At 39.3% G+C, this 23257-nt stretch overlaps 1 protein-coding gene and 1 long non-coding RNA gene across 3 annotated transcripts; one reads left to right on the top strand and one right to left on the bottom strand.

The window, feature by feature from the left end:
- DDX24 (DEAD-box helicase 24) lies at positions 1-15311 on the bottom strand. Its single transcript, XM_077783977.1, has 9 exons — positions 15056-15311; positions 13666-14399; positions 10309-10686; positions 8864-9017; positions 7982-8497; positions 5828-5903; positions 5066-5254; positions 2585-2718; positions 1-1138 (listed from the first exon to the last, which is right to left on the bottom strand). The coding sequence occupies exons 2-9, from the start codon at positions 14390-14392 to the stop codon at positions 919-921; spliced, it is 2394 nt and encodes a 797-aa protein (XP_077640103.1). The 5' UTR covers positions 14393-14399; positions 15056-15311; the 3' UTR covers positions 1-918.
- LOC110476406 (uncharacterized) lies at positions 15181-21710 on the top strand. 2 transcript variants are annotated; one of them, XR_002466405.3, is made up of 4 exons: positions 15181-15392; positions 18897-18999; positions 20341-20392; positions 21264-21710. It is a non-coding gene; the product is annotated as an uncharacterized LOC110476406 (long non-coding RNA). The 2 variants fall into 2 exon arrangements; XR_002466404.3 differs by lacking the exon at positions 15181-15392 and having other exon boundaries at positions 18357-18999.
- The last annotated feature ends 1547 nt before the right edge of the window (positions 21711-23257 follow it).

The following is a 23257-nucleotide window of genomic DNA, read 5'->3' as shown; positions in this document are numbered from 1 at the left end:
TTTGAAGTTTATGTCAGATATAATTTAACAAAAAATCAAAATATATTTTTAAAAAGTTTAAAAAATATTTGCCCAGATTAGATTAGAATTATTTAAAAGCACAATTATAATGGAGCAATGTTCAAAAGTGACATTTCAAAGCATCATCTATTACAGTGAAGATCATGGTTCTAACATGTTTTCAAATACAGGCTTAACTTCAAATATTAATCAAGAAAACATTGAGGAGCAACACTTACTCCTTAGAAATCTAAGCATCTCCCAAGGTCAGTCCTGGCCCATTGCCACCCTTTTTTCTGCACATTCAAATGTATTAACACAGGACTAAGAGAATTAAACCTGGTGGAGAACAGAACTGAGAAATATTATCAGAGGAGAAAGAAAACTGGGACATTTCCAAAACCAGAACTGTAGACTTACTGGCATCATTATCTGTATATTCTGCCTTTCACACTGAGCTAGAGGCAGTAAAAGCCAAACCTCCCACTATCACCAGCTCAGACTGTACTTGCACTGTATATAGCTGACCTTCCCCTGTCCTTCAAAGACATTAAAATTCAAATCAAGTTTTATCATTAGAGTATGCCCACAGTGAATTCCACCCAGTAACTCTTACCCATCTCACAAAGTGGAGTAATTATCAGAACGATGTGAAAACGAATAAACTTCTATTAATTGAGATTTATGAAAAAAGTAACATTAAAAAAAACAAGATCCAAGACAAGATTCTACAGTAACTAGTCAGATGTTAATTGAGCCCTTTAAATCAGCATTTTGTTTTGTGCCCTGCACAACCAATACACAGGCAACATCCTTACACAATCTGTCTTTTAGCTGGGTTCCGCCCTAAGCACTGACAGCCTTGATGAGGATAGTCCTTGCTTCTCTCGCACTGAATGACCTTGCTGTTTTCTAATTTTATTTTATTGATTTCTTCTTCTTGGCTTGCTTTTTGGACATGGCACCTAGAGCTGAAATGCCTTCTGATGTCTGAGGCAAGAGTAGTTTTCCAGACTGTGTTGGGTACTTGGTTTTCATAAGGACTTTAAACAGTGGCTGGGACAACATATGTTTCAGTTGTTTTTTCATCCCCTTCAGCATCTTTTGCTTCTGGCTTTCTTCTTGCTCACTAGCTTTTCTTCCTTGGGACAGAAATCAAAGATACAGGATGTTACAACAAGAAATAAGCTTGCATTGCAGGTGTTTGTAAGACCTGATAGTAGATGCTGATCCCAGCTTTCTCTAAGAAGGTCACTCAACTCCCAGTCATCTGTGACATTTTCAGATCACCCAGGCTGTTCACAAGGTAATGAGATCAAGAGGAATCCTGACTACTGAGTAACCATAGTTAACCCTGAACCGAGGAGAAAAATTAAATCAAGCTTGCTGTAAGGTAAAATTGAAAGCACATTACTGAATCTTTTGTAACTGTGTAAGAGGCACTTATGGCATGAATGACTGGGAGTTTAATTGGTCTCCTATAAGCCACACAAGAATTAGAGACTGAGTAGACTTTAAAGCATAAACCTGTCAAGTTTCTGGGTGGCAATTAAAAAGTATTTCACTTGAGAGTCTCAACTTACTTGGACTGGATGTGTTATTTGGAAACTCATTCCAAAGCACAGCACACTCAGATTATGTCAAAACAAGACAGCAGAGTGCTAATTATCTGAAAGCACTCCCGAACAATTCAGACAGAGATGGTTAGTGTTTGCTTGCAAAGTGGTTGAGAAGCAGCTAGTCCAGACATGAATAAAGAAAGACATTAATCTAAACATGTTTCAAAATTAAGGCATTGGCATATTTAGCAGCTAACAGGTTAGAGCCAGACTAATCTGAAGTGACCTCTGCAGCAACTCTATTCAGCCTGCCTTCAAGGAACTGTCAGGAAATCATACCTTCAGTTCCCAAAATATGAACACACAAGGGGGCATTTTACAGTGCATCTCAGCTTTGCAAAACTCCATGGCATTGAAGTAATAACAAACTTGGAGTTGTACAGCCCTACACATTCTCTTAGCTACAGCCTACAAAATATTTAATTTTAAAAATGTAAGAAATTATTTACTTCTAACAAAGCACCAAAAACCTCATCAACTTTAATATATGCATTGGCCATTTAGCCCACACAGCTCAACCTACTAAGGCTCACATAATATTTGGTGTTCCCTAGCACTTCCTGGTTGTTCCCACACAGAACTGTCAGGCTCCTGTCCTGATGCCTGACTAAAGGAGAGTGGGAGAGAGAAGCAGAAGTGTGGAAACAGCTTTCTCTGTGACAAGAGGGGACAAGACTCAAATCAGGACATACTGGGCTGCTTAGATTACTCTGGAATGCTTGCCAGAAACTCAACAGTTCTGGTCCTACAACATGTAGACTTGCCTGCAACTTGCCAGTACTGTCAAACCTCACTCCTCAGCTCCAGCTGCATGATCATTCTAACACCACACCTCAACAACACTGCTTTCCTTCCCCCCCACCTCTGCTCTGCAGCTTTTGAAGCTTTTCTTCCACTGTGGGGCTTCTTCTGGACACCAGGGCTATGGGCCCTACTGAGCATACCCAGGAAGAAACATCTTCTACTTGCCCATCAACATGTCATCATCAAGATCCATCTCAAGAGCCTCTGCAGCTTGCTGGAGCCAGGAGTTGTGTTGCTTTGCCCGACTGTTGAAAAATTCTGCCTTCTCAATCTGCCTTGCCAAATTCATCCGTTCCTGCAATGGAAGTACACTGACACATTATGATCAGCCTTAAATGTGGGGTACTTTAGCAGAGTAAGTGTTTGAGAGCATGCACTGCAATGCAGCTGGGGTACAGAGACACTTTTGTTCCCTACTCACGTCCCACCTAATAAACACATCATCATTCACTAGTGTTTTCCTTCCTTACATCCACGACAGAATTCTAAAATACCTCACTACATACCTGAATGTTAACTCAACATTCTATGAATGAATCATTATAAACACTTGAGAGACATCAAGAACAAACCATGATTCAGATACCAATTACTTCCAAGTTACATACTTATATAGTACAGCTTGAGCTCAGAGTTATTAGTCGCAGCAGTAAGGAACAGCCACTACTTTCATTCCACTCTGAAGAAAGTAAACTCCTGCAGGCCATATGGAAGGAACAGATCATATTTTCAGGAATGCACCTGGTTTTTGTTTAGGCACAGGACAGAATGTCCTGTCCTTCTTCCCAGCTACACACAGGTGGAACAAAGATGTCCAGCAAACTTGACCTGATCTGCAGGCTTCCAGCTGGCCCAAACAAATAACTAATTCACTGTGGAAAGAAAATCTGCACTTGCAGTAATTATGAACCAACCAGAAACAAGTTCTGCTATTTGGAATGTGCCTGAAGTTGCATAAAACAAAATCATGAAGGAATTGTAATAGCCAGGTGTAGTCAGGTGCTGCACAGTAACAGCAGCAGCCAGGACTACCAACATAATTACTACAGAGAGAGAGAGAAGTAGTAACACTTGCAGTGGACTACTAAGTCAATCACTTGTTCGATCATTACAAGAAATTTAAAGTAAGCTTTTCCATCTCTGTAAAATTTAAGTCCTCTTTGAAACTCTCCTGATTCAACAATTCTATTCCTCAGACTTTTCTGAACTTGAATGAAGGCATGCAAAAGGAGGGAAGAAGTGTGCCAGCAGGACAGACGTAAAGCACCAGCAGCACTATTAGGCCCAACTACAATGACTTTGTAATTAAACCCAGGACAAAGTGTAAATAAGATAGCACTGTTGCAAGGGTTTATGAGGCTGGAGTCCTGCAACTACAATTACAAAGATCTCTTCTGGGAAGAGGAGCACTATTACAGATAGGAGAGATCATTCTGAGATGGTGACAGGAAAAGGGAAGCATAGAAATAATATTTATTTGCCCATGAATTGATAGAGCATAAGAGCCAACAACTACTCATCAAGAAACACAGAATGAACCTGTGAAGCAACACTCTTCAAAATAACAGATTTCTCTCAGTAACTAGAAACATTTAGTAGGTAGAAGGGGTTAGTGAGGGAGATGGGGTGGAAATCAGATTCTCTTCATTACTACCAAGAAGAAAATCAATCCATCAAAGTATTTATTTGATTTTCTCTCCTCTTTCAGAAAGCTGAATTTTCTGAAAGAAATACCCTATTTGCAGCAATATTTGCTGGCTTTTGAAACTTCTGTCATTATTCCCAAAGTGAAGATACTGCTGTTGCCACTGGGGTAGACCCTGGGCTCAGTCCAATCCAAGTAGGTAAGCCTAAATCAAAATACCACGAGGAAGATACCTGCTGCATTATCTGACTGCTTGCACTCTTCCCTGTTCTCAGTGACTGTGCAACAGTCAGAAATTTCTACCCCAGCTGGATTTCTTTAAAATCTAGTACTTAAATATGTCCCATTTGTGTATTACTGACCATCCAAACTGCTAAGAGAATGCTGACATGAAATAGTCTCCTATTAAAGAAGTAGAAAATCTGCAGTGACTAGATGCTTTCTAAAGCAGTTTTGTAAATTCTAACCATTGCCTATCTTGTGAGTTAGAGAATGACTGAATCCTCTTTGAAATGGGCAATAACCTAGGAAAGAGAAACACACTCAGTTTGACAGGGTTCAGTGGCAGTTGTGGCCTCACAGTACAAGAACTTTTACAAAATCAGACAACTCACAACTTCAGATGGGAAGAGGTGGGTGAAGAGCACTGAATATCCCTGAACCTGATACTGTTCTCTAGTCTGTTCCTAACATAAGAAGCTTTAAACAATGTACATAGCAGAGCCATCCCAGCTACACACCTACAAAACATAGCCACTTCCCTATACTGTTTCTGGAAAAACACAAGTGATGCTTATATTTGAATGAATTTCTTGGGCCAGTTATTGACAAGAAATAATAGATATTGCTTAAAAAAATATAAAGTGCAATTAACCTAATTTTATAATCCTCAAGAGTAAATTTCATCTGAAACCTGGAATGAACATGACAGGCAATATCATATCAGTAATATAAATAAGCAAGCAACTACTTGGGCTGCAAAAAGTTATTTTTTTACCTTAATAGAAGTCATGCACTTGGCATCAACTGGGAAAAATGGCAGCTCTTCACTCTTCTCCAATGTTTTATAGATTTTCCGAAAATTGATCAGGTCCTCGGGGCCGATCAGCAGCAGGCTGAGGCCTTCATTGGCGGCTCGGGCCGTTCGGCCACTTCTGTGCACGTACAGCTCCGAGGTGCGAGGGACCTGCAAAACCAGAGCCATGCCAGGCCAGGCCAGCTGCCAGCAGCCTGCCGTGCCTTGCACAAGAGGCTGCCAAAGAATTTTGGGTTTTACACACAGTACATCGCACATAACACAGATGAAAATAACGTAAAAGATGATGTCAGGACACACTTTGTGTTCTCTGATCCAGAATTTTTCCTTGCGTAATTTTTTGTGAGTCTCTCCTAACTTCTGACCCTCTGTCATTTCACTTGCAAAGCAGGAAAACATTTTATGTGTCCTCAGAGAAGAGTTATAAGGCTGAGTAATTTCCTTTGGATATAAAAGGTAAGCAAAAAGCAAGGAGGATCATATCTATTATGTCATTTCTGACATGTAATCACACATTCATAAAGTGCTACCCATTGCAGTCAGTCACTGCAGAAATGAGATCTTTACAAAGCACTAAGGACAGTTAAATGATTTAATCTCTATACTTGGGACTATACTGTATATGGGACCAAGAATTACAGCTTTACGGTGTTCAGGATTTGGGTCAGCAAAAACTCATATAAAATCAAAACAGGAAAAAGAAAAACATTAAAAATGCTTAACCTGGTAGTGGATGACATGCTGGACATTAGGAATATCAAGACCACGAGCTGCAACATCTGTTGTCAGGAGGACACAGCTGAGAAAGTGACAGAATTTAGTGAACATAAAATTGAAGAGCAAATAATTTGCCAAGGAACATAAAATACAGCAACCTAGAATTCCACCACAGAAGTTTAAGAAACAGGTTTATACTGTATAATCTGTAGGACATATGTATTCTGTTTGCCCCTACAGAAACAATACCCACCGTACCTCAAGGGCGGTCTTGAAACAATAATTTACTCTAAGTAAAATTTAAAACGCAAGTGTTGCCTTCAGCAGGTCTATTCTGTTTTCAATAAATAAATGCACTACCTTGCTGGATCCTATTTTCCTATATTTTTCAGTTCACAAGAATGCTAGAAAAATTTGCTATTCAATCAGGAAGGGGCAGTATGTGCCCCTGCTTTACACTTTTCAGTGCACTGTCCAGGTTTTAAAGAATTTCTTTAGCTTACTTTGTCCACACCATTAACAACACAGTTGATCCTCTGGCAGTACAGACATGTTATTAGAAGTTTTACCAGTTAAGAAAAATCGCATAATTAACATTATCTATTTAAGTAACAGTTTTTGGGGTGAAGTATCTTCTACCAATGTGCACTCAAATACACTTTCAGTATAGTAAAACCTAGAAATAAAGGGGGAGTTCTGTTCTAACAATTACTATTTCTCCTTATCCCTAGACAAGATAAACAAAAATGTTCTTTTATACAAGCAGTCTCTACAGAGACAAATGTCTCCCCAGGATATGGAACAGTTTGTTTTAAAAACATCTCCCAGCAACTGAAATTAGTAAATTTTAGGTAATGGAAATTTGTTAAGATTTTATGGCATCTGACTGCATATTCTACTGCTAAAAGGTTCAAAGCAGAAATAACAACAGAAAATTCTACAGCTTGTAATCTGCAGAATGCCATGGGAGATGGTCTCATAGATTTCTTTCCTGCCTTGAAAATCTGCAGTCTCTGAAACACTTCACCTGACCTATGCAAATGCTATCAATACATTTGCCAAGAGATGCTGCAGCTCCATCACAGCAATTCAACCTCTCTTCTCCATGCCTGGATCTATTAACAAGGTACAAACTCCCAGACAGCATGCAGCAGTTCACAGCAGGACTAAACTGTGAAGCTTCTGGACTATGGAAGTAATGACACTAAAACTCTCCTCCCAAAGGCCATGCCAAAGACAACCCAAAACAACATTTCCTACAATGGCAGAACAGGTCTGCTTGGGTAAGCCCTGACTGCTCAGTACTGCTGAAAGGCACAACTGTCCTTTCTTCTGCACTGCTCAAAGATACTTCAACTCTTGAGATACTAATTGATATAATTAAACCTGCAAATGAGTAATAAGTGGTTAGTTTTCTGATGGTTTAGGGAGATTCAATAACTTACAGAGGCTCAAACGAGCTGCAGAGCCAAGACTTGGGCAGAGCTGTGCAGGACAGCTCTAAAAAATGTCTGAAAACCAGGTGAGTGACAGCTCCTTCAGCAGCAACAAGCTCCTGGACCACAGGCTATTTCAGTTTCTGGTGGACCTCAGGAGGTCTCTAGTAACATCTCCTCCTCAAAGCAGGATGAGCTGCAAGACTGGATCAGGTTGCTCAGGGCTTTTATCCAACTGAGCCTCAAAAAGCCTCCAAGACAAGCAGCCTGTTCCCATGCTCAACTGTCCTCACAGACAAAAAACTTTCTCATATCTAGCCTGAATCTCATTTCAACTTGCACCCATTACCTCTCATCCTCTCATCAAGCAGCACTGGCTTCTTCTTCTGGATAACCTTCTTTTATGGTGTTAGAGGGCTGCCATTAGCTCCCTAAAAAATACTTTTCCCAGGTAATAAAAACACCCAGTCCCTTCAGCCTCTTCTCCTGCAGAGCCAGTGCTTCTTGAGTATCTTGATGCCTTCCACCGAACTTGCTCCAGTTCATCACCTTAACTGTGAAATCTTATCCTTAATCATTAATATCTTGGGCTCATGAACAGGGGACTCTCACCCTCAGTGAACTTCCCCAACCTGCTCCTATTCTAACAGAGCTGTTTCCCCTCACCATCACCCTTTATGCAATTTCTTTTTTTTCTCTACTAGGAAGTTGAAAATCAACTCACCTCTCTCGCTCAGCAAACCTTTCCAGGTTTTTCAGCCTTTGCTTTTGGTGCATGTTGGCATGCAAAGGAAGAGGATCACAATTTAAGATTGTGAGGAGAGAACTGAGGCGTTTTACACAGTCTATGCTGTTTGCAAAGACCATGGTTCTTCCTGGATACTGGAGAAGAAAGTAATAGAGATAATAATCCTTCTCATTTGTGTTACAGTGGATTCTGGTTTCTGTCAGTGTCTCAACAGTAGCCTCTTTCCTTGTTAAGTCTATTACTTTGGGTTTGCCCCTTATTCCTACTTTTTCCATTAACAATTCTAGTTTGGTCTTCTTGTCCATCTTTTTAGCATTCTTTTTTTGTAAAACTCTTGTGGGAGTCTGATGGACTAAAGTCAAAGTGGCAGAAAAAACAAAAGTCTGTCGTCGAGGATTATACTGTGAATCATTTAAGATTTCCAGCAACTGAGACAGCTCTAAGAAGTGACCTTTCTCAACCATTCGGTCTGCTTCATCAATCACAAGGCACCTGTCAAACAGAAAACACACAGTAAAAATACACTTGTGCAGCTAAATACAAACCTGATACATTTAAGAACAACTTTTCCTGCCAAACACATAAAGGATGTTATGCATATAAAACCATAAGTAACACCAGGTATGCTGGGGCAGCAACAGTAGCCTTCTGCATTTCCTTTTGAAAAATCAGGTTTTTACTACTGTTTTTAGCTGCCATTTCCCTCCATCAAAATAACCAATCTGTATTTCAATAAAACACTGACACAGAAATAGGTGATCTTCTGTAGTCTGAATTATTTAATCTGTTAGTAAACCTAATCAGTATGCAGGGCTGCCCAGTTCAGTATCCAGCAGTTATCTGAAAAGGCACCTTTACCTGAGCTGACGAAGATTTGAAAGATGTGGGTGTCTCTCTTTAACTAACTCCCACAGACGGCCTGGGGTTGCAATTACAATTTCTGGCTTTCGATTCAGTACACGTTCTTGCTTCTGCGCAGCCATGCCTCCTACTAGGATTGCAGTCTTAATACCTAGAACATAGAGATAACAGATTTTATTTCACTAATTAACCAGTGAATGTTTATATATATATATATCTACTTCATGTGCTTCAAACAGTCTACACTGCAACTTTCAACAAGCATTTTGGCCAGGAACTTCAGGGATTTTATGTAACACTGAGAATACAGAAATGCACTCAATTTTACAGAAAAATCCTCATTATAGTTAGATGCCAAGAATTAGTGCACAGGTCTTAAACAGCATGAAGAATCACATTCATAGGTGTTAGTTTTGTTTCCACGTATTTTAGTGTCTCGTGTTTTGTCAATTATATTTGCATGAACAAACATATTCCTGTTAAGAATAACCAGAAGATCCTTTCAAGAATTAAGACTGAGAAATGCTTGTCTTGCTAAAAAGCTGCTTATTTGCTATGGAATAATCCTTCCAAGTATGCTCCTACCTGATTATGGATTCTTGCACAGTAGCACAGACCACGCTAGCTTTAAGTAGTTTGCAGAGGTACTAAAAGGAGTTTATCTTTGGAAGCAGACTCCACACATGGCTTATTTCACCCTATTTCTTCCAAGAATACACTGGCCCATGCTAAACTCAATGCTACTGTGCAAGACCCTTCCAATATCCAAGCTTCCACTGATCTCTCTTCTGGATTACTTGTGAAACACTAAAGCACTTTTTTTTTCCCAAAGTGAGCTTGAGGCAATAAAAAGTCCACATCAAAATATCGCCTCTCCTGCTGCAGTAACTATATTATCACTTGGGCAGCAGATTTTTATACATAAATAGCACTGCTCCTATCAGAACTGTTTGACATAAATTGATTATTTCAGCCTAGCAGTTAAAATAAGCCTTGTAATCAGATGCAGACTGATGAGCACAGCAGGACATACAGACACCAAAGGAAGATGGGCTTAAAAGTAGTGTGTTGCACTACATATCCTCTTTAATAAATAAACAATTACTGGTACTGAAGAAGTGGAGAGAATTGGGGCAAATTCTGTCTTCAACAGTTTCATGTCCTCACTCACTCACTTAACAGATGTACTGACTTCTGGTTTGGAAGGAAAGGAAGAGGGGAGAATTGCTTTTCTCAGGCATGTTACTCAGTAACATTTCTGTGGCTTGACTCCTGCTGGAGTTAAGTCAGACCTCTACCCTAAATATTTATGGCAAAAAAGCCATACAAATTTTATGATTTTTGTGGAAGCAAGTGTGGCACACGTTCTGGCTCAACACCAATGCCATGATCAAAAAACAGTCTAATCTGGCTGTGGAACATGGCCTGTGGGATTTACATACCTGTAAACTTCGCAACTGCATCTATGTGGTGCTTTACTTGTACAGCCAATTCTCTTGTAGGAGTAAGGACCAGTCCTAAAAGAGGTCTTTTTTTATTGGAGTCACCAGTATGTGTCTCATCATTACAATCAAATTCAACATTTTCCAGCACCTTCACACAGCCTGTTGTGAAAGATGCATCATCTTCATCTCCACTATCTTCAGCCTGCTGATGGGTTAGTTTTTCTGCTTCATCCTCATCTTCCCATCTTGGTTCATCATGATGCTGATGGGACTCTTTAGAAACACTGTCATTTCTGGTTGTTGAGTTATTTGATTTTTGCCACTGCAGCACAGAGTGAATCATCGGAATTGCAAATGCAAGTGTTTTGCCACTTCCTAAAAAAAAAAAACAAACAAGAATAATAACACAGACTGACAAGTCATTTATTTGAAAAGATGAGAAAAGAAACAACCAATCACACACTGTTCTTAAAACACACAGTAACAGTTGCAGACTCATGATCTTTAGAAGACCAGAAACTTGCAGCAGTAGCATCTTTTCTCCTGCTCCCTTTTATACATCTCCATTTCCCTGTTCCTGGGGAACAGGTATTTTTCCAATCTCTAGCAAGTCAGGCATATTTATTTTTTCTAAAAGTGTTTTTAAAAAGCTGCAGTTGCAGTCAAGATATTTTTAAAGAACTGTATGCCCATAAGGAAAATACCATGCCCTAACTGAAAGTTCTAATGAACATTCTCCAAATAAAGGAATAGCAAATGAGGCCAAGGACAAACTGGAATGCACTTGAAGGATTAGCTTTCATCTTCAATTTATAGTCCTGTATTTACAACTTTCCAAGATACTGTATTTTGAAATATTCCGCTGTCTAATTTCCTGATCTAGCTCTGGGTCATATTTTTACCATCAGAATATATACATCTAATTTAAAAGAGAGAATCCACTTTGGAAAGACAAGGCTTGTCAAAAGGGTTCACTGTACTAACTGCAAGTTACATCCCTGCCACATATTCCCTTCTGAGCTACCTGTCCAGTAATAAAGACATTGGGAAAAGCATGGTAGCACATCCACTCCAGCTAAGCTTTTCAGATGTAGCAGTTCACTAATCATAAAAGCAGCATCCAGAGTACAAGACACTATTACACCATGTCTGTAACAGGCCACTGCTGGAAAGCAGTCCTCTGCAAACCTCATCTCAGTTCCTTCCATATCAAAAAGCTGTAAAGGTTTGCCTAGCAACACAGATTTTTGCCTGTTTAAGGGAAGAACCTTAGTATGAGTTAGTACAGACTAGTGTCAACATCCTGGCCACCGCTGCTGCAAAGTCTTGTATCTACTTATCCACCTTTCTGCATGGCTGGGAGGTATTTTATAACTTCTACCTGCACTTGAAGCAGAAAATGTTTATAACCTGCATTTAGAACACTTACACAATAAAGTTCTGGAAATACAGAATATCTCTTTTTAAGGTGAAGACCACCACTGATTTTGAATTAAACATAATGCAGTTTGCTGGTGCCAATGTCAGTACTGCACCCAGACAGATTATGGTTGTGCTAATCAGGATTATTCCACAGGCACTAGATTCACTCACAAATTAAACAAATTATCACCTCACAGGGCATGTTATCTTTATAACACACAAACCACATAGCACAGACAGGCGTGCAAAACCAGGAGGAAGGAATATCTTGGTACTACAGTTCAAGCCAATTTGTGCTCTTTTAAACAGTTTCATATTGTATGATTTCACACAGATTTAACTCCTTAACCAGAAACTTTACTAGTTCTACACAGAAATGAACAGCAAAGGTTAGACCCACTGCAAAAACAAGCCTTGACATTCCCTTTGTCTGATCTGCATATAGATCTACTGCCTTATCAAAATCCTCCCAGTCTTCCCAATGTTGCTACTAGAAAATATTATTAGTTTTTTAACTTTGCATATTCCTCCCTCAGGCCCAATGCTAAGAGGTGCTGCAGGATGCAGAAAAAAGAACTAGAGAGTTTCAACCTCTCCCAACTGCAGCACTTCCTGAAGGCAGCTGTCCACATCTCCTAAGTTTCTACAGAAATACAATGATCCCATGGACTCTCTGGAGAGAATCTGGATTTCACTCATGAAAGATAAATGAGCAAAACACATTCCTACTACCTCAGGGTTATACAAAATTATAAAGCAACAACACAGCCTGCCAACAACCCTGCTTTCCATTCTGCAGCTAGAGAGGAATTTGCTTACCAGTGCTGCCAAAATGGCAGTTTTTTGCAGTACAAAAACATCATTTAAATTTTCAGTTCCATTTTTAAAAACACTCCCTGCGGGGGCTTTCTAATCTTACTAAAGCTAATAGTATCAACACAGCTTCTAATTAAAATAAAAATGCAAATGACTGCATATCTTAGTTACCTTCTTGCTGTAGAGCAGTAAATGACTTTACATAGAAGCACTGAGATAAAGCAACTGGAACAGATTAAAACAGTGTAAGGGAAGCTTTTTAACCAAGGTAGCTTCTAATTGTGCTTCCTATTTCTAGGTGTTTTGGGGAAAAAAATGTTGCTAAAGACAAAAGTTCAACGCTATGAACCACCAACAAAGTTTGAGGGAACATAATTTTCAGAGACTTCATAGCATTAAGTAAACAAGTAGCTATAATAAATTTCATGAAGGCTAGGAATACTTGAAGCATAAGCTGAGCACACGATGGACATGACTCTACCCCTCAAATCATTAATGTAAGAACTCACTTTAAGCACAAGCAGGGAGAAGGGCTGGTGACAACATAAAGGTAAAGCCTGGGGGCAGAGCACAGGGTGGGCCCGTTTTGCTCTGAGTAGGACCTGGGTCATATTCACACTTAACATTGTGCCCAGTGCTTATTACTGCTCCACACCAGCATGAATTATCTCCACGGGAACCTGGGAGCACGTGCTTGGCTGCTGCAGAAACGACCCTGTTTGCTTCATTAATTCTGCCTTTTGCAGAATATCACCTTACCATTCCCAAAACAGGAAACAGTCTGAGAAACAGGAAAAGAGACTTCTGCCAAAAGCACAGAAACTCGTTGAGACTGCAAAGCTTTGCATGCTTTGTAAAGATGGGAGTCCCCATTGTTTACAAACATGTAAGTTTAACCATGTAAGTTTATGAACCTCTAAATCCCAATGTTTACAAACATGTAAGTTTCAAAGATTGAAAACTCTAATACACTGTAAATGCAAAAGACAAAAGCTCTTCTCTTACAATACTGAAAAACTGCTTCTTCTGCATATAAAAACTTGCAACCATAGGCTACGTTTTAAGAAAAGAAACTGGATGCTCCCAGCATACACCATCAGCTAAACAGACTTGTACCTGTTTCTGCAGCACCAAGAACATCCATATTATCCCGAATGGCAGAAGGCAAGGCTAAGGCTTGAATGGGAGTTGGAGCACTAAACCCCAGGTAGCTCAACGCCTGCAACACTGGCTCAGGTACAAACAGGTCTTTCCATGCAGACACATCAGCTTTTTGATCAGTTGAGGCAGATAAAACTTCTGTTGTCCAGTTTTTGACTTTTTTAGAAGTAGCTACTGATGGAAGGGCTTCCTGTGCTTGAAAAGCCTTGTTTTTAGGTACCTTCTTTTTCTTCTTCTTTGTAGTGTCTCTTCTGCTTGACATGCTCTCAGTCACTGGTCCATGGTCTTCACAATTAGCTTCTTCAATTATTTCATTACACCTTGCCTCTTTAGCAACCAGCACATCCATTTCTGCTGCATTATGAGTATTGTCTTTATCTGTTTGGCTTCTCAAATCTTTGTTTTTCTTTTTCCTTTTTGGAGGGACAACAGGTTCTTCCACCTCCTCATTGCCTTCTTCAGAAGCAGTCTCAGCCTTTCTCTTCTCTTTTACTTTCCCCACTTTGGAAGAACTTACTAACTTATAGTCTGTGAGTTCCTCCAAGCACACTATATCTCGAAACTCCTCCTCAGCAAATAGATTGGGGTCAATCTGCACGGTTTTCCATTCTCCTACTACTTCAATGCCTTTTCGCTTCAATTTAAAGGAAGACCTAAATCTTCCTCCTTTTCTGGCCTTCATTTTTTATCTAAAAAAAGAAACCAAGGGAGGCAAAAAAAAAAAAAGAGTCTTCAAATACAAGGACTGGAGACCACCTTGATATTCAAGCAAACGGGAGCCCAGGGAATAATTGTTTCTTCTTAAAATATATTTCTCAAGATATAATATAGTATTCTTATTTCTTCTTTAATTATATCAGTATCATTACTTATATATTACTTCGAGCTAGCATATATATAGCTAAAGTATAACAAACTATAATATAGCTAAATAACTAAATATAACTGTAACAACTATTAATATATAATACTATAACAGCTATAATATATACTATAACAACTATAACAACTAAACAACTATAATACAATAATATAATATAACTAACTAAACAACTATAATACAATAATATAACTAACTAAACATAACTATAACTATAATAATATAACTGTAATATAACTAAATATAACTATAACATAACTAAATACAACAGGCAGGCCAGGCCTCCTGCGTCCCTCCTGGAACACCTCCAGAGATACAAGCAGAGCCGCTGGATAAATCCCCGCAGCAGGCCGCGCAGCGCTCCCGCCCCGGGAACCACCGGAGCCGCGGCGGGCCCAGCACGGCCTCCGCCGCCACACGCGGGAGCTCCGGGCACTTGCTCCTTGCGGCCCGCGCGGCGCTTACCGCGCTCAGGAGCCCCGGGGCGGAGAGGGGCCGAGAGGAGCCGAGAGGGGAGCGGAGAGGGGAGCGGAGCGGGATCCCCGGCCCGGCTGCCGCTACCGCCGCCACCCTCCGCGTGCGCCCCTGGGCGCCGCCATTGCTGCGTGACGTCACTGGCGAGCGACGTCACTGGCGAGCGACGTCACGGGCGCGCGGCGTCAGGCGCGGCGCCGGCCGGGAGCGATCCTGAGGGAGCGGCCGCGGGAATGGCGGCCCGGAGCCGGGTCTGGACCCGCGCCCTCGGCTGCGCCTCAGCGGCACTGCCCCGGCAGTGACCGAGGCTTGTTCTTCGCGCTCGCTGGTGTGCTCTTGTGTTAATGCCTTTTGCGGGTGGAGTTACGTGTTGCAAATAGCTGCAGGGAAGGAGCGAGCGCCACCGAGGTCGCGGCAAGGCTCTTTGTACCTCTTGTGTGATCCATGCGCTTCCCAGCCGTATCGTGCCGTAGAAAGACAGCGAAATAAGTTGTAATGGATGGTTCTTATTTCTTATAAAGGGCTGGCTGATGTTCAGAAGAGCGTCTTGCTGTGAGGCGGGGAGAGAGTTAAAAACCACGAGCTTTGTGGGTGATAGGGACTGCGACAGTATGTTCGAGTACAATTACAGCAACACTTACAATTATTTCTTCTACTTGGTATTTGCAGGTCTTTCCCGGCTTTGCGAGAAGATGGGAAAACAGATGGTTGTTTTCTCTACCTTTTTTTTTTTTTTTTTTTTTTTTTTTTTTCAGTTCCAGGTAGTCATTAATTATGGATGCTCTCAGTTCAGTCAGAGAGAAAAGGAGAGATTTCTGCCAGGCTAAGCCTGGGAAAAAGTCCGAGAGGAATGTAAACTACTTGTTACCTCTTTCTGTTCATGTTGCTTATAGATATGTTCTGCTACCGTGTGCTATTCATAGTGCACCAATGGTGTGAAAAGTTTTCACCTGAGACCAATCATATTTCACCTTAGCGACCTTGGTTATAAAAGAAGAACACTAGTTGTTAATAAGGGTTTTCACTCTTTACCTTCTGATGTTAGAGTCATTTTCATTCCCATCCTGCCTCCACAGCAACAATTAATGACTTACCAATGCACAATATGTGGAATTTATTCCAATTCATATTCCATGAGCAAGGCTAAAGAGCTTTTGATGCTTGGTCCTGATGTTCTGTATAAGATGAGTTTAAATCAGTGAGTCAGAAAGTGAGTTCAGAGAGCAGGAACTCCCCTGTAATTCATTTATGGTATAGTTAATGTAAAATATATCAGTGTAGTTTATTAATTATCTAATTATTAGAGCAGGATTAAGTGTGTTTGTTGGCACTACTCAGTCTTGTTAGAATTTTTCCTAGGCTTGTCTGGACAGAAATATTTACATACCCTTGAGTTTATGTGCTTGTAAATATGTCTTGTGCACATTAAACATGTCTCAAATACTTAGAAATCTCCCCCAAAAATGTGCAAAATACTGTTCTTCCCACATAGAAATACCAGGGCAACGTGCCTTTGGAGATGGAGATAGTGCTGCTGGTTTTTGTGTGTAGAACAGATCCCAGTGAGTAAACAGCTCTTTCTGTGGCAGAGAGGACACGTTGCTGGAGTTGTCCTGGTGAGTGGATTTGTGGCAGAGAGGGGAAGGTCAGGCTGCCAGTCAGGAGGGAGCAGTGTCACTTCTGCCCTCACAGTGAGCATTGCTGCCCTGTGAGCTGAGCCAGGGACTTTGGCACGTGGCAAAAAACCCCACCTCAGCTCTGGGGCACTTACAGAGTTCAGATTCCCCCTTCTTGGTGTGCATGTTTACGTGTTTTACCTGATACCTTTTACAGTACAGCCATCAAACCTGATTTATGTAGTACTGAGCTGGAGGCAGTGATGGCCAACAGGACTGTCTCTCTGATGGGAACTGGGGCTGCATGCTAATGCCAGCCTTAAGGAGAGGTCTCAGCACTCTTCATTAATTCCTTCATTAAAAGTACCCTTCCCTACAGGTTGCTTAGATTCAAAACAAGTGACAAAAAAGCTTGTTTACAATATTTTTCATGTTCTCTCTTCTTATTTACTGCCTATAAGCAAAAGTAAATTTGCAGAAGCAAAAGAAACAGATTACTCTGAAATTTTGGTGTGGTTGACTTGCCACCGATACTGAATAAAAATAATGAAAAAAACTTGGGCAGAAAAGTTCTTAGCTGTTACTCCTAGGTATAATTACGTGTCCTGTTGTAGTTGTGAACTTTGCAGCTTTGTCCTGATGAAAGATTTAATGTGGAAATGATTTGCCAAATTATGTTGAATTATGCTTTCTAATATAACTGTGGACATGTTTTTATGGGAGATAGGAGTATTCTGATTTTTTTTCTAAGAATTCATGTGAGGGTTGCAGCTGATTTTCTTCTTGATCAGTACTGAGCTCTATATTCTAGACTGAGGGACAGAATTATAGGCCCTCCAACTCAATTTGAAAGAAGGGACGTGCCTGAAGCAACAAGCTTCAGAACAGCCTACACAGACGTGGTGACTTTCTCACTGCCACAGTGTGAACTCGTTGTACAAGAGCCATTGGTTGAGTTGCTTTGAAATGGGATAACCAAGGGAACTAAACATTTGCTCAGTATTACAGTAGCAGTAATCTTTCTAAGCCTTTGTAACATTAATCCTTCTGAGCCTTTGTGACCTGAAAGAGGCCCAGCTTTGGTATGTTGTGACAAGGCTTTGTCAATGAGTTCAGCTTCGTGTCCTAACAGAGTCAGCTGATAAACTCCTGGTAAATACAATTCCATTATTGACAGTACAGAGTGAACTCTTGGTAAAACTACAAATCAGACAAATGAAACAGGTCTGCTTTACACCCCTAGGGCGTCTTTAGATCAACAGTTATTTAAATACAAGGAAATTGTAAATTGAAGATAATAACCCGTGTTAATAAGTTAAGGAATTATGTCATTTGCTTGCATAACTCATGTCAGTGCATGCATATTTTATTACTTTATCAATAGTTTCCAAGGTATTTAAGCCAGTATGCCTGAGAGCCCAAGAGAACTTGAAGGGTTTGATGTCCTCATTACAGAGTTTTACCTGGTAACAGATCCTGTTCTTCCCAGCTGTAAATTTACATTCCTGCAGATCAGTAGCCCAGGGATTGTGGTTTGGTCCCTTCTGTGCAGTATTACATAATAGATACTATATGTTTTTTCAATTAATATTTTGATTTTTTTATAAAATAGTGAAGACTTCTCCTAAGAATGCTTAAGGCAGAGAATGTTTTGACCAGTACCTTTAATTCTTTAATTTTGGGATTAGTGTAACTGAATTCAGCACGAGGAACAGTTAAATGTGCGTGTCAGCAACTGATGTAGGCTTTCACTTAGTAATCAGATTCTTTGGTTTCTTTTTTTTTTTTTTTTTTTTTTTTTTTTTTGTGTGTGTCTTGCAGGAATGTCAGTATGTGCTTAATTACTGATTTGGATAGCTATTTCTGCTGACAAAAGAATGTCACTGTACTGTGATTTATATTAATCCTCACAGTGCACTGTGCACCTGAAGAACATGCAGCTGCTGGCCAGTGGGAGACCTGATGCCTCCTGTGCTTTGCAGACTGTAAAATTTGTTCTTTTTTATTTTTCGTTATGTAGCCAGGTGAGGCTGCTTGTCCTGGTCCTGAAGTGGCAAGGTAAAGCCTTGTTTCTTTGTTGTCACTTTCAGAAGTTCTGGAATACTATTCTAGGACTGACAAAATCTTACGGCATAGCACCATTTGTCAAACCTCATTTGAAAATACATACCCCTTTGCCTATGCTGCCTTTTTTTACTTTCTCTCTGTTCTTCCAGCTTCACAAATGCATTTCTTACTCACTTGCATGAAGCCTTTTGTCAGACAGCATGCTGCTCCTTCAGCGAATGTGTTCATAAAGCCAGGAGAATAAGATACTCTGTAAGTATGAAATTTAAGAGTACTGGCATGTTTAACTCTAGTTTTAGTACCAAAGACTTTTTCAAGTACAGATTTATCAAGGTGAAGATTTTTCTGTGTGATTGAAGAATAGCAAAGACAACTCCATTTAATGAGAGAAACATTTGGAATGGTTGCAAATGCAGTCAGATGCACTAGATACTTCAGAATGTATCTTCAAGGGAATAATGCTGAAGGAAGTTATGAAGATAACAGGAAATTAAATACAAGTCCATATTGATTAACTGTTGCCCTGTTCTTTTAAAAGTTTTAAAGTTATTTTAGAAGTTTTCTATGCCTTCTGATGTTTACATATTTCTACTAGAGTTCTCACACACTGTTCATTTAAATAATAATTGTTTTTCATTCTCCTTTGTGAGATGAGAGAATTAATAGACTGTTAGTTTGACCAGTGTCGTTAGAGAAGTAACAATTTCTTCCTCCAATCCACTATCACTTTTAAAATTCTATATATTACAAAGTCAAAAATAAAACTTCTTCTTTTCCTTCTTTTACATCCTAATTGAGTGTGTGAGTTATTTCGTGTTGTAGTACAACAGTTAACCAAGGGGAAATGGGAAATCAAGGCATGTCCCTTAAGAGGGTAACTGGTTTTCTGGGCAGAAAAATAAAGCACATGTAATCTGTCTGGACAACCTCAAAATATTTTTCATAGGGGAAAAAGGAATAGCATGGAACTTCAAGGGGAAAGAAGCTGGCTAAAGAGGAAGGGAAATGCACGTTTCTTTTGGGGGAGCACATTGGTGTGTATATTGATAGATTAACCTATCAGCTGTATGGAGTTTGCTTGAGTTTCTTGAAGTCTTGTGGACTACTCTTATTTAATGAATAACTGTGATACAATATTAAATTTGCTGATGACACAGTTATTAATACAAAGGAGAATTATGATACAAGGCCGATTGAAAAGACCTTGAGGACCAGTATAATTGGATGAATTGTATTATCCAAAGTACAGCACTATTCAGCTAAAGCTAATACTGAGAATGTATATCATTAAGATGGGACTTAATTAATTTTAGGTCACTGTGGATGACAGTAGTAATTGACCATAAGATTAACTGTGAGCTGCCAATGTTGTATATTTGGTAAACTAACTCCTGTACAGATATTCATTCTTTGCAAGAGGCATTATTTCCTAGATATTTTTTATTTTCAATACTATATTCCGATCACCTTAATTCAGGAGAGGTGAAGTCAAAGTGCAGCAGATGCCATGGGAATTGCTAGGGTGGTCAGGAGAATGAAGAGCCTGTTTTAGAAGTGAAAATGAAATTCTGAGTTTAGCTTTTTTTAATCCAGGATTGGAGCAGATATGACTGCAGTCTTTAAATACCTGGAAAGGAAGAATAAGGTAAAGGACACTAGCACAAGAAGAAACTTGGTAAACTCACCAACAGTAATTTTATGTAGGAAATCTTCAGTTTCTATGGCAACTAATGAGTAAAGAAGACAAAAAGTTGTTAGTTTTAAAATAATATTTGACATGAGTATGACAGTGTTCACGTTTGTCATAGCAAGGAACTGGACTCATCAGTTTCCTCTTATGGAGGAAGTTCCAGTTTTTACAATAGAAAATCATTCAGTTAAACTTTGTAAAGTAGTTGAGTATTAGGTCTTACTGCCAGGTAAAAAAAATAATATAAATAGCTAGAATATTTGAAGGAGAACAACACTTTCTGTTTTCTCTGTTGTTATTCTATCTTTTTGCATGTGCTTTTAACTACTTTTGGAGAGAGGGCAGCAGATTAGACACTGTAGGAGCACATTACTAGTTCATAAAGAAAGACAGGGTGAGCACAATTACTGCAATCTTACAGATTTTATACATTATATAAAAATAAATTTGAGGATCTTTTCTGTGTTCTCGTAAAATATTCTATTTGATTTTTTAGATCTTACTGGAGGGAATTAAGTTACAGGAAAGAATATGGGAGACTAGGCTACAAATGAAAACACATGGAACACAATCCAGTGCTTTTCCCTTTATAACCCATTTATTTATATAGCTGTTACAATGAGATGACTGGAATTGCAAAAGAACAATCAAAATTTTTCTGCAAATGACAATAGTGAAATGAAGCAACAGTTTCTTAGCAACAAACTGGAAAATACGCTAAATAATATCTTTTTCCTACTGAGGTTTGTGTGTGCTACATTCAAGCATTGTTCTGAAGTAGATTCATATTTTTGAGCATGTTTCTTTTATATTATTCTTGTTACAGGTTTGCCTTGACACAGAGATTTTCTGAAGAACCACTGTTCATGGTTACGTTTTCACTTGAAGTACAAATGGAATTAAAACAACCTTGTTTTGTGAGGCTAAGGGATTAGATTGAACATCAAAATTGCAATTTAAGAGTCTGGTGGACTATAAAAAACAATTCCAGTCAGAGGTCGCTCATTTGGAAATGGTGAGCAACAGCTGCTGCAGCCTTGGCTGTCTCTCAGTGGTGGTGAAGAGACAAAATTGTAAATTGAACTTCTGCATACTTCAGGTGCCGAGTCTTGAGCAGAACTGTAATTACACAGTGCATAACAGACATCATGTACATTATGAAATGGTATTTATTTTTCTTTGGACTATTAAATGAGAGAAAATGGGAGATAAAGAATTATTTCTTTTTTTTGGTTTTTTTTCCCCCTTAACGTAATTAAAACTTACTTTGCTGAATTTTTCCTTCTTTTTTTGGTTTGGCTATTGCATGAGAAATTCTGGCTCTTAATCAGGAGCACGCATGTTTTGCCTGAAAGCACTTCTTGGCATGTCTTTCTGTGTCACCCAAACCAGTTCCTTCATATTTCAGCTGATTCAGGCATTGTGATACATTCAGAGACCTTACAAGTTTTCAGTTTCTCTGTGAATAGTTTAATTTGCAGGTAGATTATTTTGGTAAACAGGTACGGTAAGAACAGTTTCCAGAAGGCAGACTCCTCACTGCTGGGTAGCAAAGGAAAACTGTGCATCTGTCCAATCTGACAAATCACGTCACCCAGAATCCTTAGGTAGAGTCAGAGTACCTGAGGGATCCTTCAGGTACAAAATCCTTCCATCTGTGTTGTCTTTTTTTTTTTTTTTTTTTTTTTTAATCTTCCCCTGGATTGAATTTAGAGCTCATTGCTTTAGAAGGCATGAATAACACTCTTTTTCCACTAGGTATAGGTGCCACTTTCCCAGTGCTCTGCAGCTGTCTTCCTCAAGGAATGCTTATTTGAAATCAGCCTGGTCCTGTCTTTCCAAGGTTACACAGCTCCTGTGTTAAAATGAAGGTTCCATTTCACCCTGGATTTCACTAAAGCAGCATGAAATAGCTCTTGATTCCTGAATACAATAGCTATGACAAGGTTGGAATGAAGCTGAGAGTAGAGTTTTATTTGAGAGAAGAGACAAGTGGAAAAGGGAGGAGCTGAAAGCAGCAGCAGTGGAAGGGAAGCCATATGTGACTTTAATCACAGATGAGAATGAGAGACCACTTGCCTGCAGGTTTATTATCAGAGGGGATTAATTTTTATGTATGCGGTTTTGAAACAATATATGTAAGCTTTCTTTCTTCTGCCAAATGTGTGGGTCAAAATGAGATCTGTTTATATTTAATCTAATTCCTTCTGTGTTCTTTTTTCTAGTCCAGTACTGTATTTAAAAAAATATATATATTCTGCTTTTCACATTTCCCGAGATATTTGTAGACATCTTTGACATATCTATAGATTCTAAAGTTAATGGGAATCATGTCTGCTCTGTGTTTCCTGAACTTAGTTAGAAGGACAGGTTTTTAAAGGCTCTAAGGAAAAGATGTTTTTCTAAATGTTTACACATTTACAAAAACTCTCTTCCTTAGTGGCTTATAAAGTTTATGTAAAATATAACATGAGAAATCAGCCTAATTGCATATTTAAACTGTGTTTTTCAGTCTTTAAAACTGAATTCTGGATTCCTTGTTTAAAAACTGCATTGAGTTCTTAGTTCAAGGCATTCAAAAGAAAGTACCTTTGATCTCAGAAGATCTCTGTGATTCATGAGAACTACTTGCAAGGTGAAATAACCACAGATTGGCTGTGAAAGAACTTGCAAAAGGATTTTCCTAACTAACTGTGTTTGGGATTTCAGTATGTTCTCCTGATACTTATCATTGTCAGAAGCCTGCATGCCAGGACTCTGTATTTGAGGAGGGAACATTGTCTAAAACTCTTTTTTTATTTCCTCTTGTAGAGTTAGTTC

This window comes from Lonchura striata, chromosome 6 (assembly GCF_046129695.1).
Source record: "Lonchura striata isolate bLonStr1 chromosome 6, bLonStr1.mat, whole genome shotgun sequence".
Lineage (NCBI taxonomy): Eukaryota > Metazoa > Chordata > Aves > Passeriformes > Estrildidae > Lonchura > Lonchura striata.
Note: the sequence above shows the minus strand (reverse complement) of the source record. Positions and strands in the feature narration are given on the sequence as shown.

Bases quoted from the DNA above. Each gene is read 5' to 3' on its own strand.
- DDX24 (XM_077783977.1), bottom strand. From the start codon at position 14,392: ATGAAGGCCAGAAAAGGAGGAAGATTTAGGTCTTCCTTTAAATTGAAG. The intron at 2,719-5,065 runs GTAAAAAAATAA...CTTCCATTGCAG, and splicing joins AGTGCATGACTTCTATTAAG to GAACGGATGAATTTGGCAAG. The intron at 1,139-2,584 runs GTAGAAGATGTT...GTCCCAAGGAAG, and splicing joins GATGACATGTTGATGGGCAA to AAAAGCTAGTGAGCAAGAAG.